We start from the raw sequence: 20,994 nt of genomic DNA, 5'->3' as shown, positions 1-20,994 counted from the left end.
TGCCAGATTGCAAAAGGAAGAGATCTTGATGGTGGTGCCCAAGGGAAGGCATCAAGAGATGACATGTCAGAGCAGCCCCATCAGCTGTCAGAAAGAGAAGCCTCTGACAGCCCACTGAACACATGCAACGCTCCTCACACCACACTCGCTAACCTTGATGTAAGTGTCAAGGGCTGGGTGGACACGGTTGACTGCCAGATGGATGGACAGCGGCGTAGTGAACGGGAAGGTGGCCATGACCACGTGGCTGGGAGCAGGGAAGCTGAAGATCTTAAAGCCATACTTCTGGAACCGTTGGATCTGCTCTTCTGATGGCTTTGCGTCTCCCTCGCTCAGGATGCGGCCTATGGCGAAGCGGCACTTCTCTGGAGACACCTGATTGAAGGGGACAGACAGACAGACAGGGTCAGAAGAAGAGAGAGGCTTGAAACTGGCCAAAACCTCAATCTGCTGAGCATGGAGGCAGGAGATGGCCATAAAACAGTAAAAGCAATGGCCCAGCATGATTGGGCACACCAAGGCAGGTGCCCAGTCCTAACCCAGGCTGATCCAGGCCTAAATCATCTACACTCCTCCCAGCCTAAATGCACAGCCCAGTGGGGAAGGTGCTGCTCCTCTCCTTGGAGGGTAGAGGGACTTGCAGCAGAGAAGCTAAACCCCACCAAGCAGCTCATTCAAACATGTCACAGGTGTCAGTCACTGCAGGAAATGTCTCCTGATCCTGCATCAGAGACCCCACTGTCACCAAGTGGTCACTGCCATCCCCTTTTGCTGGACACCCCTGCAAATCATGGAGGGGGCTTAGAGATGGGATCACAGCTTGCCTGGTTTGCCTCCACCCCACCCCCGAGGAAGTCACCTGGCAGCCATGTGCACATGCCACCAAGCAGCATGGGCCACTGGCACTAAGCTGGAGAGAAATCCAGAGGCTGCTGGGTCCTTCCAAAGTAGGCACACTCAGTATGGTAGTTTTGGGGTGGGGAAACTGAGGCAGGTAAGGCTTGCATGCAGTCACCCAGCTGTTTGTAGTAACACAAAGAGAAAAACATTCACTTCTATCCTGAACCCCAACAACATACAAAACCTAAAAGATGCTCTCCTTACAAATTTGAGGATGCCTCCCATGGGTTGCAGGGCTCTCAGCCCAGCAAGTGGGGTGCTCAGACTCCTGCTACCAGCACAATGAAGGCCCACGGGACTCCAGCCATCTCCACACCAAAGCTGACCCAGGCCAAAACTTTGATTTCTAGTTTTTAACAGAATCCCACCACTCGAGTTCAAGCTTACCCACAGCCCTGGGCAGGAATGTGGGAGGGGGCAGGACAACCCAGCCACTTTCCCTGATACAACCTAAAGGCACAAAGGTGTCACAAAACTCTCACAGGGACGATGTGAAGCAGAGAGAGGATGCACCAAGGCCAGCGTTTTACCGGTTCCCATGCCCATGCAACGCCACAAGGGGATCTGTGCTCCCTTATCTCATCCCTAACTTTGCTGCACTAAAGCTCACCAAAGCTGCCTCCTGCAGTGTAACTTCTCTCTCCACACTCCTTGCCCTGCCTTTCCCTTAAACACTTTTTGATGTCGCACGGCGGGACCGTTCCGGAAGGGGAACACAAGCAGCTGTAAATGGAAGGAAGAAAGCAGCCTGTGGAGCAGCATCCATCAGGCTGGGGACACGTCTCATGGCTCGCTCTTGCCCTCCTGCGCTGCAAGAGGGAGCTGCACACAGGCCTGTGCCCAGCATCCATCACCGCTCCGGGCAGGAAAGGAGAAGCAGATCCACCCCAAAGACAGCAAGAGGCAGCCGTAAATGGCATCCCTGGGAAAAGAGCCAGATGAAACAAGGAGATATGAAAATCTCGATTAAATTCCTTTAAACATTCAATCTCCATTTATGTCCTGAGCAAAGACAGTTCAACCCCAGCCCCAGAGCAACTGTTGGAAGGACTGGAGCGGGCAGCAATGCTAGGCCAGGAATGTTTGCTTCCTCCCTTCTCCTTTCCTTTTCACAGCAAGTAGCCCCACAAGGGCAAAGCCCACGTCAAGGGAGAGAGGGAGGGAGGGAGGGAAGGAAGGGCAGAAGGAGGGAAGGAAGGAATGCTCCACTTAAAACTAATTTTTCCCTAACAGATTTGTCTTTTCCAGTAGGCAGGTGCTGATCAAAGCCTCTGTTCCCCCAAGCATCCTGACAGAGCAGTTCTGGAAATTATTACTTAACCTATCCAGCAGCTTTGCCGATTGGAGGAAAAGACATTTCTGCATTCACAGAGCATTTTGGCCTTATCTATCCAACACTTGAGCACGGGCTGGTTGCTGAGCACACAGACTGCAGGCAAAAGGCCCTGGCATGTGCCCACAGCTATACACGAGCAGGAGCTTGCCTGCAGCTGAGCACAAACCCACCCGCCACATCCAGTCCTTGCTGAGGAGTTATTTTTGTTCCTGCCAGAGGTGGGAAAAGGAGGGACAAGTCCTCTGGGCTGCTAAATATTAAAGAAAAAGGAAAAAGAAAAAAAGTAGTTGAAATTAATATTAATCTTGTCCATTAAAACACATAAAATATTGCTGGCAGGGGTTTGGCAGAACTCGAGGAGCATCCTTGTGTGAATGTTGGAGAGCCAAGAGTCAGCAGGGAGCCCCAGGGACGCTGGTGGCAGCGGCTGCCCTGAGGCCTGGCATGACCCTGAGGCAGCCCACATGCTCCAGGCCATGGGGCTCCCCCCAGCCCCACTCCCAGCCGAGAGTAGCACATGGCTGCTGCTCTCCAGCTCAGCATTCCCATCCTCTCTCCTAGCCAGAGCTTCCTTTGACCGTGAGTCCACCAGCACAGCAATTGCCACATGGCACTGGCTGGTCACCAGCCCCTTCCTGCCCCAGTTTTGGGGGCACCAAGCCCCCCAGGAGCCATGGCTGGGGGTGGCTGGCTGGCCAGAGCCCTCCAGCACTCTGCCAGCGACACTGTGGGATGTAGCCAGCACGCTCTGCTGCCTGATGACAAAAGGTCTATTTTTGGAGACAAATCAACATCCGTGGCAAGTGGCCAGCTCTGGGAGGGGCAGCTCTGCCAGAAGGTGCTTCACCAAGGTCAGGAGAGCACTGAGAATGAGGAGGAAGAGGAGGAGGTCATCTCTTCCTCTCAGGGGAAAGGCAGCCTGGGTGACCGATCCCACCCCGCAGAACCTCCAGGAATGAGGAGCCAGCAGTGCACACCATCTCCCATGCCAGCATGGTTCAGTGGATATGAGCACACAGGGTGCCCCACGGGATGCTGGGGTGCTCTGCACCTGAGCCAGCATGTCAGGTATGAGCGTTGCAGTCTCCAGCCAAGAAACCAAGCCACAGCTGGCCCTTTCTTCACCTGCCCAGAGGCAGGAGAACCATCTGCCCCAAACACATTTTCACTCCCAGCACCCTGCCTGGCCTGACCTGCCTGTTGATGACATGTGGATCTCTGTTGGAACCACTTCAGGAGCCACAGATCAGCCCATGGAAGGTCCCACCAGCACCCCAGCTGCTCCAGCAGACCAGGTCTGACACTGTGCTTGTGGATGGCAAGCGAGGGGGCTCCTGTTACTATGCAGAGCTGCAGGCACTGCAGCTACATCCTGCACAGCCCCCCTGGGTCCCAGCCACCACAGTGACTACAGAGACAGGAGGCTCAGGCCAATGTCACCTGCTCAATGTCATGAGCAAAGGCAACCCTTCCAGAGAAGGGCAAGGTCTGTGGGGCTGCCTGACAAGCCCTGGAGGGCAGGTTAGGCTCTTGCCACAAGGAGGAACAGCTGGCTTCCAAAACCCTGGCTGGCCACCAGAGACAACGCCTGCAGCCCCACTGCCTTCTCCAGCCCCAGGGTGAAGGCAGAGATGCAGCAGCTACAGGAAGAGGAGAAAAAGAGACAAGATCTGAAAGGGGAGGCAGTTTGACTCTGTACTGACAGCCCAAATTTTCAGGTTCATGTGGAGTTACTCCTTCCTAGCCTCACCTGGTGCTACCAGGGAAAGCATTCCCTGTGCCAGCCAGGGCAGGAGTTACCACAAATATCCTTATCAGTATCTGTGGGCCTCAGCAGTACAGGCTTCTACTAGCCCAGGCTTCGGCAAACAAAGAGCCAAGGCACAACCCCCTTGACACAATGGCAGCTGAAAGGCGGCAGGGCAACCGCAGGCACACGCACACCACACCCTTGGAGCAGGACAGCACTGGGAATGGACACTGAGCCCTTCCCACAGCACTGACTGCCTGCTCTGCGTCCGGAGACCACGGCAGAACAAGCAGCAGCATCAGGACTCTCAGCTCCAGGTGAGGAGCTCAACTCAAGGACACAAATTAGTGGCAGTGAAATGGCCGCTCTGACCACGTGAGTCCTGGCACCCCCAGGCGCTCTCCATGGCTCCTGCTCCAAACATGACACTTCCTCCAGACAAAAGTGTCCAAGCATGCCTAGTCAAACCCTGCCTCTGCCCAGCTCACCCTAAGGAGAGAAGTCATCTTTGCCATCATTCTTCCCAGGCCAAGAGGCACCATAGTGTCTTCTCTGCCTCCCATGATCCAGGTAAGTAGACACAAGTCAGGGCATCACAGGATGTAAGGACACAAGGTGGCTGAGCACACCAGGCTGCACTGTGCACTGCCAAGCTCAGTGCTTTCTCACCTCCAGTATCTTCCTGTCACAGCTCACTCAGCACTGTGTTTTCATGGACAAGTTCTTCCCTCAAAGCAGGTCCAATCCTTGAGAGTACCATCTTGCAATCAATGAAACAAGGTTTCTAAAACAGGACCAGCCACCCTCAGAGCAGAAGAACTGGGTGAGGGCTACCAGCCCAAGCACTGTGCCCTGCACCAGCCCCCAGTACACGTGCCCAAGCACACATGCACAGCTGCTGGCCATTCTGTTGTCCCTCCTCCCCACAGATTCCTCCACGGTCACACTAGCTACTGCAGAATTACCGGGGAGCCAGGCTGTCTGCCCCAGACAAATGCCCACATGCCATTATTTGGAAACCCCAGAGTCACCCGGCATCAGCAGCCAGGTTCCACCCCCCCAACAAGTTCTGATGCACTTTTGTTTGTTCCTTCCCTTTAACTGTTCCCATGGAGTACTGGGCTCTGGCTGGCAGCCATCAGGCAGCGTGCTTTCTGCCCACCTCTCAGCCTGAGGAGCATCAATGGAGCAACTGTTGCATCAGACAGGAGCCCTCAGCACGCAGCACCTGAGGTTTCAGTAAGAACTCTCAGGGGATGGAAGAACTACAGGGAAGCTCAGAAACACATGAGAGCACTAGAAACGAGAGAAGGAGTACGGATGAGAACAGACCAAGCTGAAGAGACCACCTGCTTTCAACCACAGAGCTTCAAGTCCAGAAGGAGCCTTGGCTGCACTTTCAGGGAACGTGCTAAGGAATGCCTCACCTTCGGGTCCTGAACACTGGCTTCTGTTCCATAGCCAGATCTGTTATCCTGCTGATACCCTGTTCAGCAGAGGATATCAGAAGATACCAAGCTTTGCTCACCCAATGCCTTTCAATCAGGATTATGCAAAATCTCATCAGCTTTCAGGTGCCTTTCCCACAGAGGATCCTCTGTAGATCTGGGAGACCTTGTGAACCCCAGTGCTCACCTACAGAGGATGGGCTGCACGTGCCTGAAACACAATTAGGGAGCATCCCGAGCCGGGAACCCGGGTGCTGACCATGAGAGCGTGCTGGCCTCGCTGGGCACACCTTACCGTGTGAGGGTTGTCATAGTAGACGCCGATGGAGCAGAGCTTCGAGGAGATGCTGCAGCCATCCGTGAAGAGCTGCCCGGATTCTCCATATGGGCCCACCCTAAACTTGTAGGCCAGTGTCATGTTGCCGACAGGGGGGGAGCCAGCACTCACAACCACCTCGGTGAAGAGCCCCGAGTAGACGACAAAACCGAAGATGGTCAGCAGCAGCAGCACGACCAGCGCCGCGATCAGCCCCAGCAGCACCCAGTCAGTCATGATGGACTCCTGGTGCACCATGGCTCCTGAGGCACTGGCAGCAAGAGCAGAGAAGAAAAAGACAGGCAGTCAAGCGATCTCTCGGGCAAAGAACTGCTCTCTAAAGTGATTTATTTGCAGCTAAATGCACTCTCTTCTCTCTTCCAAGTCTTCTTATGTGTGAAGCTTAATAGAGTGGAAACCCCCCAGAAGCCTCCTGCATATTAGTCCCACATTGCATCAGCCTGTTCCAATTGGTCACCAGGTACAAATCATATTGCTTCAACGCCACTTGGGAATGAGGTGGTTTTGAAGGGAGGACAGAGAGGCATCACCTCCATCTCCTCAAAACTGTTCAAATCCAGTTCTGCAGCCAGGGGAGACCAAAAGCCACCCTGGGAGCCTGCATCATGCAACAGATAACAGATACACAGCAACTGGGCTAAGGATCAGGGAACCATAATAAAATAATTTATCATTTATAGATATCAGGCCCACTGTAACCAGGGCAGCCCCTTTGTCAATAAATCTAGAAGCCCAGACATTCCTGCAATGACTCAAATCAGGACCATACCAGTTCAGATCCAGATCCAAGCACCCAGAGAGGCTCAGAAGAAGCTGAAGACCCAGCTAGAAAAAGCATTCCCAACACACTCAGGTACAATGAATTACTGGTATTCCTTTTAGATGTCTTTTTTTAAACTAAAAGAGTTTTTATAACTTCAACAAAGGCTTCCTGTTTTGTTTGGCATCTTTTCTCTTGCGCTCACTGTGGGACATAGCAGCCTGGTGAATACCTCCCGCTTGTTTTCACCCACCAAGTGCAACCACTCTGGGGAGTTGCAACCCAAACCATTCCAGGAGAGTTGTTTGTGTTTTACACTCCCTTGAAACACAGCTCTGGTCACAGGGAGTGGCTGCGATGCCCCCCTGGGACTTTCACAGAAGGTAGGTTTGGAAGTGAGCGTCGAAGTAAACAGTCCACCTTTACCTCTGTGTGTTAGTAACACACTTTGTCCACAAAGAGTCATTCACCGAGGCTGCTGCTTGTTCACTCAGCTTTACAAGAGAAAAGCCACATCCTGGTAGGAAGCGCAGGCGGCTCCGCTCTGCTCAAACCCAGCAGGCAGAGATACGGCATAACCAAGCCCTGCTGAGCCCAAACCGGGGGCCACGCTCCTGGGCTGGGCACCATCTCACACCATGACCCCACTCACCTGAAAAACCAGCTCAGCCCAGAAATGCTTCAAGACATCTGATCCACAGGGGTGCGGGATCTGTGGCGCTGCAGCAGGAAAAAATAAGTATCATTGCTTCCTCTCAAACTCACGGGGCCAAAAGCAGCAAAACAGCTGCGGCAGAGCAGCCGAAAGGCGCCCGGTCACCTCGGACCTGCTCCCCAGAGGAGCGGTATCCCGAGGAGGACCTCCGGGACCACGCAGGCCAAGATTTCTTCCCAAAACTCTGTGGCTGAATGCACGGGCACCAAGAAACATGGAAATGGGAAAGGAACGGTGAAAGAGGACGATGTCCTGCCTCTGCTGGTGTGTCCCAGCCCGGCCGTCCCCGGGGACACCTGAGCCGCCCCGGAGCTGCTCCCGGGTGCCCTGGAAGCCGAGAGCTCCCGGAGGGATACACCCGTCCCCGCAGCGCCTCGGCTCCTCCCTGTAACCAACACAGACCCGCACTTCCAATCACGGCTCCGGTGAATTCCCCCGAGCTGCCAGCCCCACGCCCAGCCCCAGGGCCCTGATGGCAGCCGCCCCAGAGAGCAGGGTATTTTTGGCTGTTCTTCACAGTTCCCGTGGCTCGTTCCCCGCCGGCACTGGCAGGCACTGCCGGTTCCCCCCAGCCCTCCCCACGGGCCGGGGATGTCACCTCCCCTTTCCGGCCGGGATGTCGACCCTCCCGGTGCCCGTGCCCGGCGGAGGGTGGGAGTCTGCCCCGCACGGCCCCGCAGCCCCGGGTCCCGCCTGCCCGCAGGCAGCGCCCTTCGCACCGGCACCGGTGCAGCCCCCGCCACGGGCGTGCCCCCCGCCGGAGCGCTGCGGGACCCGGCCGGCGCCCTCCGGCTCCAAGCAGGCCGCGGCCTGGGGGGACCGGATTGGCGCGGCACTGCCTGCCGGGCCCCGCAGATCCCCGCAGAGCCGCCCCCGCCGCGGTGCCGGGCGGGATCCCCGGGCACCCCCCGCGCTCTCACCGGGACTCCCGGTGCGGCCGGCCCGGAGCGATCCCGGCGCCGCCCCGCCCCGCCCCGCCGCCAGGGGGCGGCTGCGCGCCGGGCCTGGGGGCGGGGCCGGCGGGGTGGGCGGGGCGCGGGGGCCGCGGCGGCGGCGGGGCTGGGGCGGGGCTCCCCAAGGGCCGCGCTTCCCTGCGGGGGCCGCGGCAGCGCTCCGGGGGAGCGCGCCCCCTGGCGGACGGGCGTCGGCAGGGCCCGGCCTGCGGGCGTGCACGGGTTCGAGTCCCCCCGGAGGCTCCACGGGGCTCCGCACAGCTGCCGGCTGATTCCCGACCCTTCCCAGAGCCTCCCCGGTTGTCCAGCCCTGCCCCCAGCAGGAGGGCTGTGGATGCAGGGTTCCCAGACCCCTGCAGCAAGGCGGGGGACTGTCCTCTCCCCTCCCAGCCCGCGCACCCTCCAGGTCACTGCTGGTCCTGAACGCTGAACAGCGCCGTGTCCTACAGCCTGCTGGGCTGCGGCATCCCGGCGCACATCCCGGCACGTATCCCTGGTGGCTGAGCCTCCGGTGAATGGGCCCCTTCCCTCGGGCGCTGGACAAGCAGGTGCCACCCTGAGCGTCACGGCCCTGACCACTCGGCCTGGCCTGGCCGGTTGGGGCAGTGGGCAGAGCTGCTCTGCAGCACCCGAGCCCTTCCCAACAAACCCAGAGAGCGTTTTGAGCAGCCGCTCGCAGGTTCCATCTCCGGGGCTGTTGCAACCTGGCAGAAACATCTTGGCTTCTGCCTGTGTTCGGCCTTTCCCACCGCCCAGCTGGAAGGAAAACCAGCAAGACATCTCAGACAGCACTGCCCAACAAGGGGAGCACCAGGTGAGCCAAGAAGCAGCCTTCACACTTCCCTGAACTTTCTTCAGCCTCTTCAACCCTCTTAGCAGGGAAAGTTTGCTCTACCTTTGTTCATGAGCCACCTCCGGATGTAGCAACAAGGAGCAGTGGAGTTTGCTGCTGCCCCTCCTGCTGTGGTTTCACACCCATTTCCCTACATCCCAACCCCCTTCACCGGGGTTGGGTTTTTTTGTTTGCAGAGGGAGCCCAGCCACTGCTTTTCACCAATGTGATCATTTATGAACAGCAGTGTGAAATACTACAATACATCAGTACCTGCCTTTCTTCAGCAGCTTCCTAGTGAGGATCTTGAGCTTTCCATAAACTGGAATTAGTTAAACCTCAGAGGCCCTCCTTATATTTGGCATTATAACTCTTTTGCAGCTGGAAGAAAATATTCCAGCTTGGTTACGTGTCTCGCCTGGAGCCATGCAGTAAATCACTGGCAAGAAGAGGAATAGAACTCAAAAGCCCTGCAGTTGCCAGCTCTGACCATCAGACACTTCTCCTTCCTCCGGCCCTAAAGTTCTTTAAATCTGCACACATTTAGTACATAACACATATATTTCTCCATTACAACAGCAAGTACTAAAGTTTGGGTCTCATTTAACAGCTCCATGCCTTCACTCTGAAGCAGCACATTGGGAAGAGGTGAGGCAGAAGGATGTAAAATGTGCTCTCCAGCAGGGCCCTGTGTGTCAAGGTATGGTAGGCACAGATTTGTGTGAGCCTGCCATACATTTCTAACAGGGGATGCAGATCAGCCCATTCTCATTTGAATTCTCCCAAAGTGGCAGTCAGAAGTGGAGGTGGGTTGTGAGCAGAAGCAGAAGGTGTGGGTGAGCTGCCCCACCTCTCAAGCTCCAGCCAACATTTCTTCATCAACTTTAGCCTCTCTATAGAGGGACCCGAGCTTCATCCCAGAATTAGCAGGCAGAAATGATGCTCAACAAGGAAGTCACCTCATCTCACTCCCCCAATACTCCACATTGTCTCAGCAGGGTACCTGTGCTGGGATATTCATCTCAGCCCAGTCCTTGGCTTCCCAGTTCTGCTCACACCTGCTGGACCCTCCACCCTCTGCTCCAAGACAAGACACTTCGTTGTCCTTCCTCTCTCAGTTGCTTTTACCTGCTGGACAAGGTGAGCAGAGCTTTGCAAAGGTCACTTCAGGTGCCCAGTAAGCAAATAGATGTGATAAGGATACTAATCACCTTGGGAACATGGCAAAACACAAACGGCTCTGACTAACTCTGCATGGAAATACCCTCCCCTAGAGGGGCAGGCAAGAGGCCAGAACAGATCACATGGCCCTGGGGAATTTCCATCAGCACAGACACAGATGGGCTCCACTCCCAAGTCCTTCCTGGCTGCCCATAACAGGAACTCTGCATTACTGTTGATGAACCAAGACCAGCACTTGGTCACTTGAAACCCAGGGAGACAATCAGCTGTGGGAAAAACTGGAAGGAAGGCAGCACAGGCACATGGAAATGCTCACCTGGTAGGTCCTCTCCAGAGGAAAGACACTGTAGAGGGCAGGCACTGTGCTGGCAGAGGGCAGGACTGGGCTGTCTGTGTGGACAGAGTGAGGGCACAAAGGGCTATTTGGATGCTGCTTGGTCCGGTAAGCTGGGACCAGGCCGTGGCTCATTTAAGTCAGTAAGGTTTTGGCCACTGGCCTCCCTAAGCACAGGGTTAGTGGTGCTGGGAGCAGGAAGCTTTCTGGGAATCATTCACAAAGGCTACACATGACAGCACAGGTTTACCCCGCCGCACAACGGATTCCACTTCTCAGCACCCAGTGCTGACACATACACTTTTAATATTTGCCAATGTGGAGCCTCTTGTAGGATTGATACATTTTCTAAACCATTCTTAATTTGTTGCAATGCAGCTGCTGTTGATGGGAAAACCTCAAGATGAGACCAGGAAGGGCTCACATACAACCTGGCATCCCACAAGGGCCAGGCCTGTGAAAGCCTGCAAACAGCATGAGGAACTTGGCAGCACTTCAGCCCTTGACCTTTTGGTACCTCTGCTAACACAAAAGAGGAGATGCACTGAAGGATTAATTATTGATCCATTGGTTTGCCCTCAGATTTAAATTAATTTCCCACTGCAGGACAGGAATGTTTCTTTCTCATGACAGGAATAAAAATTTCAGTATTACAGAGTAAGAAAAGACATGTACACCTTTTCAGACAACCTTAAAAGTGTTAAGAAATTAAGCAAATTATTCTTATGGTTAACTGTCTATTTAGGTCACAAGTGCTAAACAGCAAACTACTTTCCCCCATGATCTATTAGCAAAAATGGTCTCATAATTAAATGCAGTTTTTAAGTTAAGAAAGAACTTTTCAGACAGACACAATCTTCCCTACCTTCTGCCTTTGGAAACCAGAAGGATCAAGTTTAGATTCTCACCTTGTGTTCAGATCCCAGTCCTGAACCACACAAACCTGGGAGTTGTAGGATCCAGTGGCTAAAACAAAACTAGCCACCAAACCAAAGAGAATGGATGGCAGTGACAGGCAAAACACTCAGTTATGCCAAGACATGGAGTGGCAGGACAATTACTTCTGTCACAGGGAATTTCCATGGATACTACAAGCAAACTTCCATACAGTTGTGGAAGAAAAACTTTTGTAGGTTGTAGCCTATGAGTTCCTCTTTTTGCTATCAAAGCCCTAAACATCAGATTGGAATTCTGCACCTCTGATTATCAGCTATTTAGCAAGATACTGAGGTGGTTTTTATTTAACAAATTGCAATGGAGCTTTCATCTCTTCCTTTCAAATGTCACATCACCTCTGGTAGCTACTGTGAATGACAAGCAGTCATTCAGACTCCCCTCCCCAAGGCCAGCAACTAAATTTGTACATTGCTTTGATTTTCTGTGAATAAAAGATCACTTACAAGCCTGAAGAGATGCATTATTCATCTTTGAACTCCCCTGAAAATCATCTAAAGCTGTTTATAGCTCCAGTCACTTGGAACTTGGGTACGCAACCTTTGACTCATGACCAAACAGGTCTGGCCAAATTCCTCCCTTGGTGCCAGGCAGGGACCAGTGCTCCAGAAGGATGTTCTTACATTGCTAGCAATGCTTCTCACAGACACCTGTGTTTGATCCAGAGGACAGTATCTCCCTTTGCCCATGCTGGGAATATTTGTACCTCTTACTGCAGTGTATCACGCACACACACAAAACATGGAGCTATCCACTCCTTTTCCTGGTGAAAAATGTATTTTATAGGGACATTTGCATTGAAATATTCTCTTATTTCTCCTCCTGTGGCATGCCTTCAACTTGCATTGCCTTAGCAGCAACTGTGTACTTCCTTCTTTACCCTGAGGATTATCTTCCATTGTCTTCGAGCTACAGAAGAATACATACCAACAAACCAGGCCTTCCTGTCTTTTTTTTTTTAACCTCTCTCTTGTACACGAAGTCTAGATTAAGTTTAGGTTGTTTTCTTGCTGAAAACACGAGATAGTTTACCCAGAGTATTTTTCCATTTTCCATCTAGACAGAACCAAGACGGGAATCAGGAACACACCACGCTCCGTCTCCCTGGGTTTGCAAACTGTGCTTGCGAAAAGTGCTGGGTTTAATGTGGATTTGTCAACAAGCTCATTCTCTACAGCAACTGACAATTTAGACTGTCTTCCAGAATTTTAATGAGGGATCCCCTAACAGGCTTCAGGGATCTCAGCAGGATTTTAAGAGCCTTACACGATGTCATTCTAACCAGAGTCTGACGCTCCACAAAGCAAAGCAGCCCAGTGGTAATGACACCAACAGAGTTTTCATGTCAATGGCTCTCCTTTAGTTTTACAAGAGTGACTGCAAAAGGAACAACAAGCAGGAACATTTGTTTCAACCTTAATTGCTAGCTCCAAAACCAGAAAATTAATTTCTTATAGCCATGTTGTACTCATGTTTTTAATGCACATGTATAAAGAGTGCTTTTAAAAACCTCTCTGGCAGCTCTCTAAAGAGTTACCATTGCAACAACAACTCCAAATTTAAAGTCAAAAGATATTTTTGGTTTAAGATTTTCATCTCCTTCCTGGCAAAAAACTGCCTTGCAAAAATACTTCATGAGAGTCTTCTAACTACAGAACATCTGTGGGGAGCTGCTGTAAATCTGAGGAGGGGGAGGGCTTCCAAAAGGACTTTCAGAAACCCTGATTATTTATACTCTCATATTTCCCTTTCTTTTCATATTACCTCATGTTGTAGTGGACACACCATTCATAATAAAAGCTATTAAACACAGGTGATTTCTGACATTATTCCACCTCTATGTGACTTCCTTTCTCTCCTCCAAGTGTCATGGCCATCAGCTCAACTTTGCATATTTTGGAGGTTTTTTTGTTTTTGCAGGTAAATCAATTTCCCAAGATTTTAGAAGTTTATGAAGCAGTTCTGTCCTGCTACAAGTCAAGGATCAGTCAGCCACGTCCAGAGCAACCCTTACAGAATCACTTTGAGAGAGCAGGAGGGTCTCCAGCCTTGGGATACGGCCTTACTAAGTAAATTAAAAGGAGGTACTCAGCTGTAGCAGCTAACTCAGAGCCATCCACCACACGTCACACCCAGTTTGCTCCCCCTTGCCAGCACATTTCCCCTACATTTTCCTCTGTTTACTCCAGTACCAGCAAAGGTCCTATTTTTGTAAAGAAATGCAACACTGTGCAGAGGCTGGGGAGGGCCAGTCACACACATCCCACAAGGGCTTGTGCCAAAACTCAGAAGCCCAAAAGCAAGCCTTTTTCCCATTTAATTATGAAACCTCTGCTCCTCGCATACACGAGAGGAAGTTTTATGCCTCTGCAGTGTTTGCTCCTGTACTTTTTGCCTCTTGTCCAAAAAAAAAAAAAAAGGAAAAAAAACCCCAACATGAAAGGACAGCATCAAGTCTGTCACTGAGAAAAGCTGTATTTTCCAGATAGATACAGCCCTTTGCTGGGTTACTGAGGTTAAAATATTGTTTTAAAAAACTCTGCATGAAATTGAGAGATTAAATCCCAAGTTTATGCCTTGGTTTTCCCTTGGGAGGTTTTTGTGCAACTCTACATTAGTCTGAGCTGAGCTACCTGGAACATTTGGTCCAAGTGATCAATTTTAAACTCTTCTCAAATTGAAGAGTCTGTCAAGGCTCTTTGTACAGTCCTCACATTTCAGTATGAACAATTTTAGAGGAAAATGTCCAGAAATTGTCATTCTGAGTTGCAAAAGCTTTGAATCAACAAATATTTCAGTGTGTCAGGGACAGTTCTCTGGCAAATTTGAGTGTTATTTTTCCTGGAACAAGTGATCAAGTGAGCTGATGTGAGTTAGTCTCTGCTGTACACGACACACAAGGCTTGCCATTAGTCCAGACCAGATCAGAACATTAACACTTAGCTGGTGCTGGTGCATTGACTGAGGCAGAGGAAAGGCTGCTGGTTTCTAGCACCAGTTCCTGGGGGAAAGAAGAATTTGGGATTGGAGGACTGACTGGGGCTGGGAAGAGATTCCATTTCATACAGCATTTGGTATTACCTCCACATTTAGCCTTGTCTGAGTAACAATCCATCTTTCTTGGGCACAAAGCAACACACCAAACCCAGAACCACAACAAAGACAGTGCGTGCTCCTAAATCATCAGTTCAGGGTCTCACTACAATTTAAAATGAAGTCATCTGACAGGGATTATCTCTGTGGCTTGAGAAATAAATGACAATACCCTGGGTGGGAAGACATGCTTTTAATCTTTGTCACCTAACTGCTGCCAGAGGACAAGCATGGTGGAAACCAGTCCCCAAACATGTAACACAGACACCACATTTTCTCACTCCCCCTTTTCCAACAGCCAACGAATGAACGCATGTGACTCACAGAAACTGGGGCTGAGCCACATTTCTGAAGGCAGAAAGACTGCATAAAGACAGCTCCAGCATGAAGGAGAAAAAGATCTTTGTGGCAAACTGAATTTAGCAACGTCACTGGGAGCTTCTGACTCAGCCCTGTTCTGCCCAGCTGCGCACTCCAACCACCACCACTCCACATACCTGCCAAACCAGCCCCCTTCAGCCCACTTGGAGCTCTGCCACCAGCAGCTGGACAGAAGATGACTGGTGCAGTTGTAAAGCAACATCTAATGAAGAAATTCTTTTTTTTCAGGGTTGTAATTAAGCCATACGTCGCAACACTGCCACTGACTGAGGCAGGAAGGCTGCTGATGGGTTGTAGCAGGAGAAACAGCAGATAGAATCAGGTTGTTATTCCACTTCAGACCAGTACACGTTGGCTTGAGTCAACCTCAGACCAGTTTAACGTAGCTGTTTCCTTGCCTGTTTCTGCTGCCTGGCAGGCCTCCCAGATAAAAGGGCTGCTTGCATTGCTGTGGCACAGAGGAGGGTGCTCTGGCTCTGGACACTGGCAGGAAGGTGTTGTCCAGTTTTCCAGGGACTCTGGTACAACAGAGGGGGACACTGCTACAGCAACAAAAGCTGCAAGATCCTGCTGCCAAATGTTCCACCTCCAAACAGCTTCTCAGGCACACTGCTCCCACCATCCCTGCAGACTGGTGACTGTGGTTTTCACTGTACAGGGACACAAACACTTCATACATCCACTTAAAGCAGAAGATTTAAGCACTTCCAAATTAGCTCCATCTCCTGTAAGTCAAGCTGAACATGTCCCTTCAGTGGGCTGCCCAGACAGCTTAGGCTGCTCCCAGGGGGGCACCTCTGCCTGCTGAGCAGCTCAACGCTGAGCTGACAGCTCCCTCCTCTGACAGAAAGGACTAAAAGCGGCCTAAAAAGTCTGTCCGAGTGTCCCTTGGAGCAGGGGACTTGAATAACCGAGGGATATCATGCATTTTCTCCCATTTTTTGCATGCAGGCAGGGAAAGTCTCCAGAACAGCTTCCCGGTGCTAGAGGACCCCGCAGCCAAACGCCAGCAGCGCTATTGAAACTTCAGTTCTCATCCTGCCTTGCTGCAGCTGATTGGGGGAGCCTTACACAGCAGCAGGGCCTGGCCAGGACTTCCTTCCCCTTCCAGCTCTGTCAGCACACGCCAGGTGTCCTGCTGTGGTCCTTCTGTGCTTTGGCTTCTCCAGGATGCAGCAGGAGACAGCAGGAAGGCAGCAGAGCACAGGCAGTGTCCTGCTCAGGCAAGACTGCAGGCTCCAGTAGGTCACTGGCAGGTCTGGGTCTGTCTGTCCTTCCCACTCAGTTTCACACTGAGGGGGAACCCACTGGTGCTTCCCTTCTGACTGTGAGGAAAATATTTGATTTACTGAGCATTTAACGGCAGGATGAAATCCCATATGAAAACTTAGTCCCAGAGGGCAGTTATCCCTGATGTGCTCCCTCTGCTAACAAGGCAGCCTAGGATACTAGTAGAGTGTTGCATGTGCTGAATGTCTGTATCCCATGCTTAAGGCCAAGGGGTTTTTTGCTGGTTCTTGAAACAAAACTGGAAAAGGGGAGCATGGGCACTTCACAGAAAAAAAAAAATTTGACATTCAAGTAAAATGTTGGGGAATTTTAATTGTTTCAGGATCAAGTTACATCAATATGTTCTCTTCAGTTTACCCTTTAAAACTAAAAGGGAAAGGGGTATTATTTCACTTTTATTTCTAGCACAATTCACTAGAGCTCTTCCAAATATTTCTAAGCTCAGAGAAGAGGAAGAAAACAATCTCAAAGTGCCCCCAAAGAGTTTAATATTAAATGCCTTACTGTACAATTGAAATCTTCTATTCCCTTTCTATTCTATATTCTGTTGTTCTAAAAAGCATTAATATTTGTCTAATAGAGTTATTTCTGGTTCCTACTAAACATCTCTGAATTTTCTCTGTTCTGCTCCATTTACAAACTCAAAGTTCTGGAATAATTTTGTTTTGAGCATAAACTGAACTTCACAGGTCTTGCTTGCTGCCTGTTAATCAAACTACATTTTTCCAATCGGATTTTTAATTCAATTAAGTGTCTCTGAGCATACCACAAAGTACACTTACTGCCATTGCATTTTCTTGCCACAGCAGCTACTTCTCACTTAAAGCCAGCAAAATGCCATGTACAAGCTTAAAGCAAAGCTGCTGTGTTGGTGTGAAATAAACGAAATAATTCAGCTTTCAACTGAGACACAAGCTGAAAGAATTGTGTCAAAAAATAAATTACTTGCAACAATATAATAGTGAAATATAGGAAAGGTTTTCAGAACTGCAGGAGGAGCTGCTTGTGCCCTATTTGTGGAAGACAGGAAAGGTGGGTACACCCTAGGATTAAGGGATGAGTTTGTGCAAGTCACTGCAGTCTGGAGCTGTCGTGCCCAAGAGCCAGCCAGGCCCTCTGAGAAGTACAGCCTCCTGGATACACACGCCCAGGTAAGAATGCAAGATAAACTTTCAGGCAGTAAATTACATTCACCTCAGGAGACCAGGAGGAACCCACACTTGGACAGGGAACACAGACCACAGAGTTTTCTAAGGGCTTTGCTGTAGGATTTTTAAGGAGTGCTTGCTGCACCCATGGAGGCAGAGGATAAGCTTGGAGACCCAGAGTTCTTGGAAGATCGGTGTTCTGCTGAGCCTCAAGGCTTTCCAACCAGGGGTTTTCCCAGAAGGAATACAGAGCTGCTTTCTCCTCCTGCGGTCCTGCAACAGGGAAGCCTGACCAATGCCACCTTGGAGGTGCCTGTGCCCCACACAAACCCATGCCTAGGTCAGACACTTCAGCTGCACTGATCTGGGGCTCATAGGCATCCTTTCTCCAACCACAGCTAAGAGCCTGCATTACACTGGAGGCCAGCAACTTTTCGGAGCTTCTGCTCCTCCTCTGCACATCACAGGCTTTGGATTTCCCTCTCTGTGTCAACAGGCAGTTCTCTCTTCTGTGAAAATCCTATCCAGAGCACAGGAATTCTCCCTTTCATCAGGGCTGTCATGACAGGAACCCGTCAAAGCACCCGTGAGCCCAGCTGCAAACTACCACCCATGGACAAACACAAGTGAGTTAATTGCTACAGCAACAGGGAAGGAGGAGGCTCAAGGACTGGCTTTCAAGGTGACCACTTCCTTTAGGACTTCAGACAGGTGACTTGCCCTTCAGGATTCTTTGTCTGTGAGGCAGATCAAAAACTAACTTCATCAAGGCCTGCACTTGGCCTAAATGTGGTGTAGACTAGGCAGGGAGGAAGAGTGATGGCCTAAATGGAAGAAATAGATCTCCTTTTGGTTTGGACTCTGCTGGTTTTACTTTTTTTTTTTTATATTGGCACCAGTGGGAGAGTTCCCATTTGCTTAATTAGGCCACATATGAGGAAACAGGAATGACACTTGGCATGTTTGGCTTGACCTGCTAATTTTCATCCTTTATGAATCTGAACTGCCTGGGTTCAGATAGAGTTCTTGACACTAGGAGCTGGATATCCAAATCAGCTGGGAGGGGTAAGTTGCTGGGGATTTTGGGGGGTTTTTTTGCTGTTTTTTTTGTTGTTTTTTTTTTTTTTTTAACAGCAGACACAAACCCACATTTTTATTGTGGTAGACAGATGCTTAACACTGCTCAGCTTATAGCTCTAGAACAAAGACAACATTGACATCATGTTTGGTTGGCAAACATTTCTAGATATTATTCCCAGTTCCTGACAAGACTTTAAAAAGCAAATTATAATGCAATTAACTAATGGTAAGTTATGGAAGGATTCTTACTAAATCATGTCAATGCTGTGGTGTTTGAAGGCAGCTCTCAGTTTCCTGGCACAGAAACTGCATTTACTCTTCAGTCAAGTGTACAGCTTGACCAAAAATATAACCCATGGTACATTCCCTAAGGGGAAAAAAAAAAGCAGCTACTGTTTCCTATTGTTTCTTCTCTGTTCTTGGTTTTTTTTCCTGATAGCTGTAAACACACTTGAAAGACTGTCTGACTTGAGTGGAATTGATTGCAAAAGGTATCTCTGCAATAAAAATGTCTGCAAAAGATATTCAGGGGTGTTTTAGCTGTTCATGGCACTCAGTTAATAAAATATTTTCCCCCTGTATGGGCCCTTATCTTGGCAAAAAATAAATTAATGGGAAGAGGAGGGAGGGACGGACTTATGTTTATGACCAAACCAATTGTTCCTGAATACATTGCTTTAATTCATAAATAAAGTCTCCACACGTCATGTGAGAAGAGCTGCACTTCTGCAGCACCTTCTCACCCTTGAAGGGGAAAACCTGCTGGGGTCCTGGCCATTGTGAAAATCAGGATGAAGACTGTTTTGAACAATAACACACACAAGACAAGAGAAGGTAGCAAGTTCACACTACACTTTCAGAAGGTGTGGTTTACAGAGAGAGACTGGGGATCCTCATTGCTGGCAGTAGGGCTTGTTGGCTACCCTGATTAAAATCAGCTTTGAATCCATTAAAGGCTACTTATCCACCAAATTGGGAAAAACCAGCTCCTGAAGTACTTTCATTAACATCATACCCAAATAGTGCCCACCTGAGAGAGCAGGACCTGGGGCCACAGACCCATCCAAATTGAGTGCTCTCCCTTGGGCAAGGAGCTACTGCTAGGAAAAGGAAGCACACACACACTGTGATCAAAACACCTGACAGTGTTTTGTAAACAAAGGCCAAATTTCCCAATGGATCATGAAAAAAAAAAAAAAGTAGTAGGCCACAAGGATCTCTATCAAACAGTAATAAAAAACAACTATGAAAAGAACCTATGGCCTAGAAATAACCGATTTCTGGTTCAAGCCCCACCAAGCTGGTGCCCAAACCACAGGTAATTTCCCTATGGACTTCAGGCAAATGAACTTCTGTCTCAGCATCAGAGGTGGAGGTGTACTGGTCAGCCACAGAATAAGCTATCATGGGCCTCTGACTGTGCACACTGTCAGTGATCCATCAAGAACTGGTACCAAGCTGTAAAAACAATTTACCAGTTAGAATCAAATGTCTGCTTGATTAAGTCACCTTCCTTGCAATGCAGAGCAAGCCAGTCCCAGGGACCTGCTTACTGAGAGGGGCTTAGCAGCTGGCACCAGAGCAGTCCATGAAAAGGTCAGGCTAAAGTTAGCTGGCAACACAAGAGTTGTCAAATGAGGGAATGGGGATGGGGAGAAACACTTAAAATCACACACTAGAACAGCACCAGTTTCTCTTGGAGTGCCCAGGTTAAACAAGCCATCCCCAAATGCCAGCTAAAGGCTGCTGTGCCTGTTCCCAAGGGAACCCTGAGGGACAGCATGGGCTGTTTCTCATCAACCCTCTCCATACTACACTCCCTTTGCAGTGATGCCCCCCTGGGTCCCCTGAGGCCCCCCTGTTGAAACTTCTCAGGTGGGCAAGGAAGGAAATAATGATAGAGGAGTACCCTTCCTCCAAGGTACACTGCATCAACCACAGGGCTCTGCATCCTGGGATGAGGGCAATCCTTGCCATTAAGCTCATCACAGAAATGCTCAGGAGATGCTGTCAGTGAGTCCAACCCTTCCAGCCCCTGCCCTGTGCTACCTGTGAGCCCCCCAGCCTCCTCCAGCTCCAATAGCTCTGCTCAGTGCCTGCTAGGAGCAGAGCTCACCTGCTCCACTGGAATAAACAGGCCCACAGACAAACAGGGCACTTTAACACCACTGTCCCCACCCATCAGCCACCTTTAACAGAATCAATTAGGTTGTAAAAGACCTGAGATCATCAAATCCAACCTATGACCAAACTCCTCAATGTCAAGCACACCATGGCACTGAGTGCCACAGCCAGCCTGTCCTTAAACACCTCCAGGGACAGTGACTCCACATCTCCCTGGGCAGCCCATTCCAACATCTAACCATTCTTTCTGTGAAGAAATTCTTGCTAATATCCAACATGGTGCAGTTTAAGACTACCTCCTCTCACCCTGCCGCCAGTGACCAGGCAGAAGAGGCCAATTCCCACCTGGCTACAACTTTCTGTCAGTAGCTGTGCAG

At 50.5% G+C, this 20,994-nt stretch overlaps 1 protein-coding gene across 3 annotated transcripts in view; it reads right to left on the bottom strand.

Moving 5' to 3' along the window:
• Positions 1 to 8,617, bottom strand: part of TEX264 (testis expressed 264, ER-phagy receptor) — a 39,876-nt gene extending 31,259 nt beyond the window's left edge. Inside the window, exons 1-4 of one of the 3 annotated variants that reach the window (XM_032120610.1) lie at positions 8,599 to 8,617; positions 7,184 to 7,251; positions 5,730 to 6,021; positions 154 to 375 (exon numbers count right to left, since the gene is read on the bottom strand). In XM_032120610.1, the coding sequence (XP_031976501.1) occupies positions 154 to 375; positions 5,730 to 6,008 (501 nt within the window). In that variant the 5' untranslated portion in view covers positions 6,009 to 6,021; positions 7,184 to 7,251; positions 8,599 to 8,617. Of the gene's footprint in view, positions 1 to 153; positions 376 to 5,729; positions 6,022 to 7,183; positions 7,252 to 7,648; positions 7,767 to 8,166; positions 8,255 to 8,598 lie in introns of those variants that run through there. The other 2 variants (XM_032120609.1, XM_032120611.1) reach the window with 2 other exon arrangements.
• Between the last annotated feature and the right edge of the window lie 12,377 nt (positions 8,618 to 20,994).

The sequence above is a fragment of the Corvus moneduloides genome, chromosome 11, assembly GCF_009650955.1.
Source record: "Corvus moneduloides isolate bCorMon1 chromosome 11, bCorMon1.pri, whole genome shotgun sequence".
Classification (NCBI taxonomy): domain Eukaryota; kingdom Metazoa; phylum Chordata; class Aves; order Passeriformes; family Corvidae; genus Corvus; species Corvus moneduloides.
Note: the sequence above shows the minus strand (reverse complement) of the source record. Positions and strands in the feature narration are given on the sequence as shown.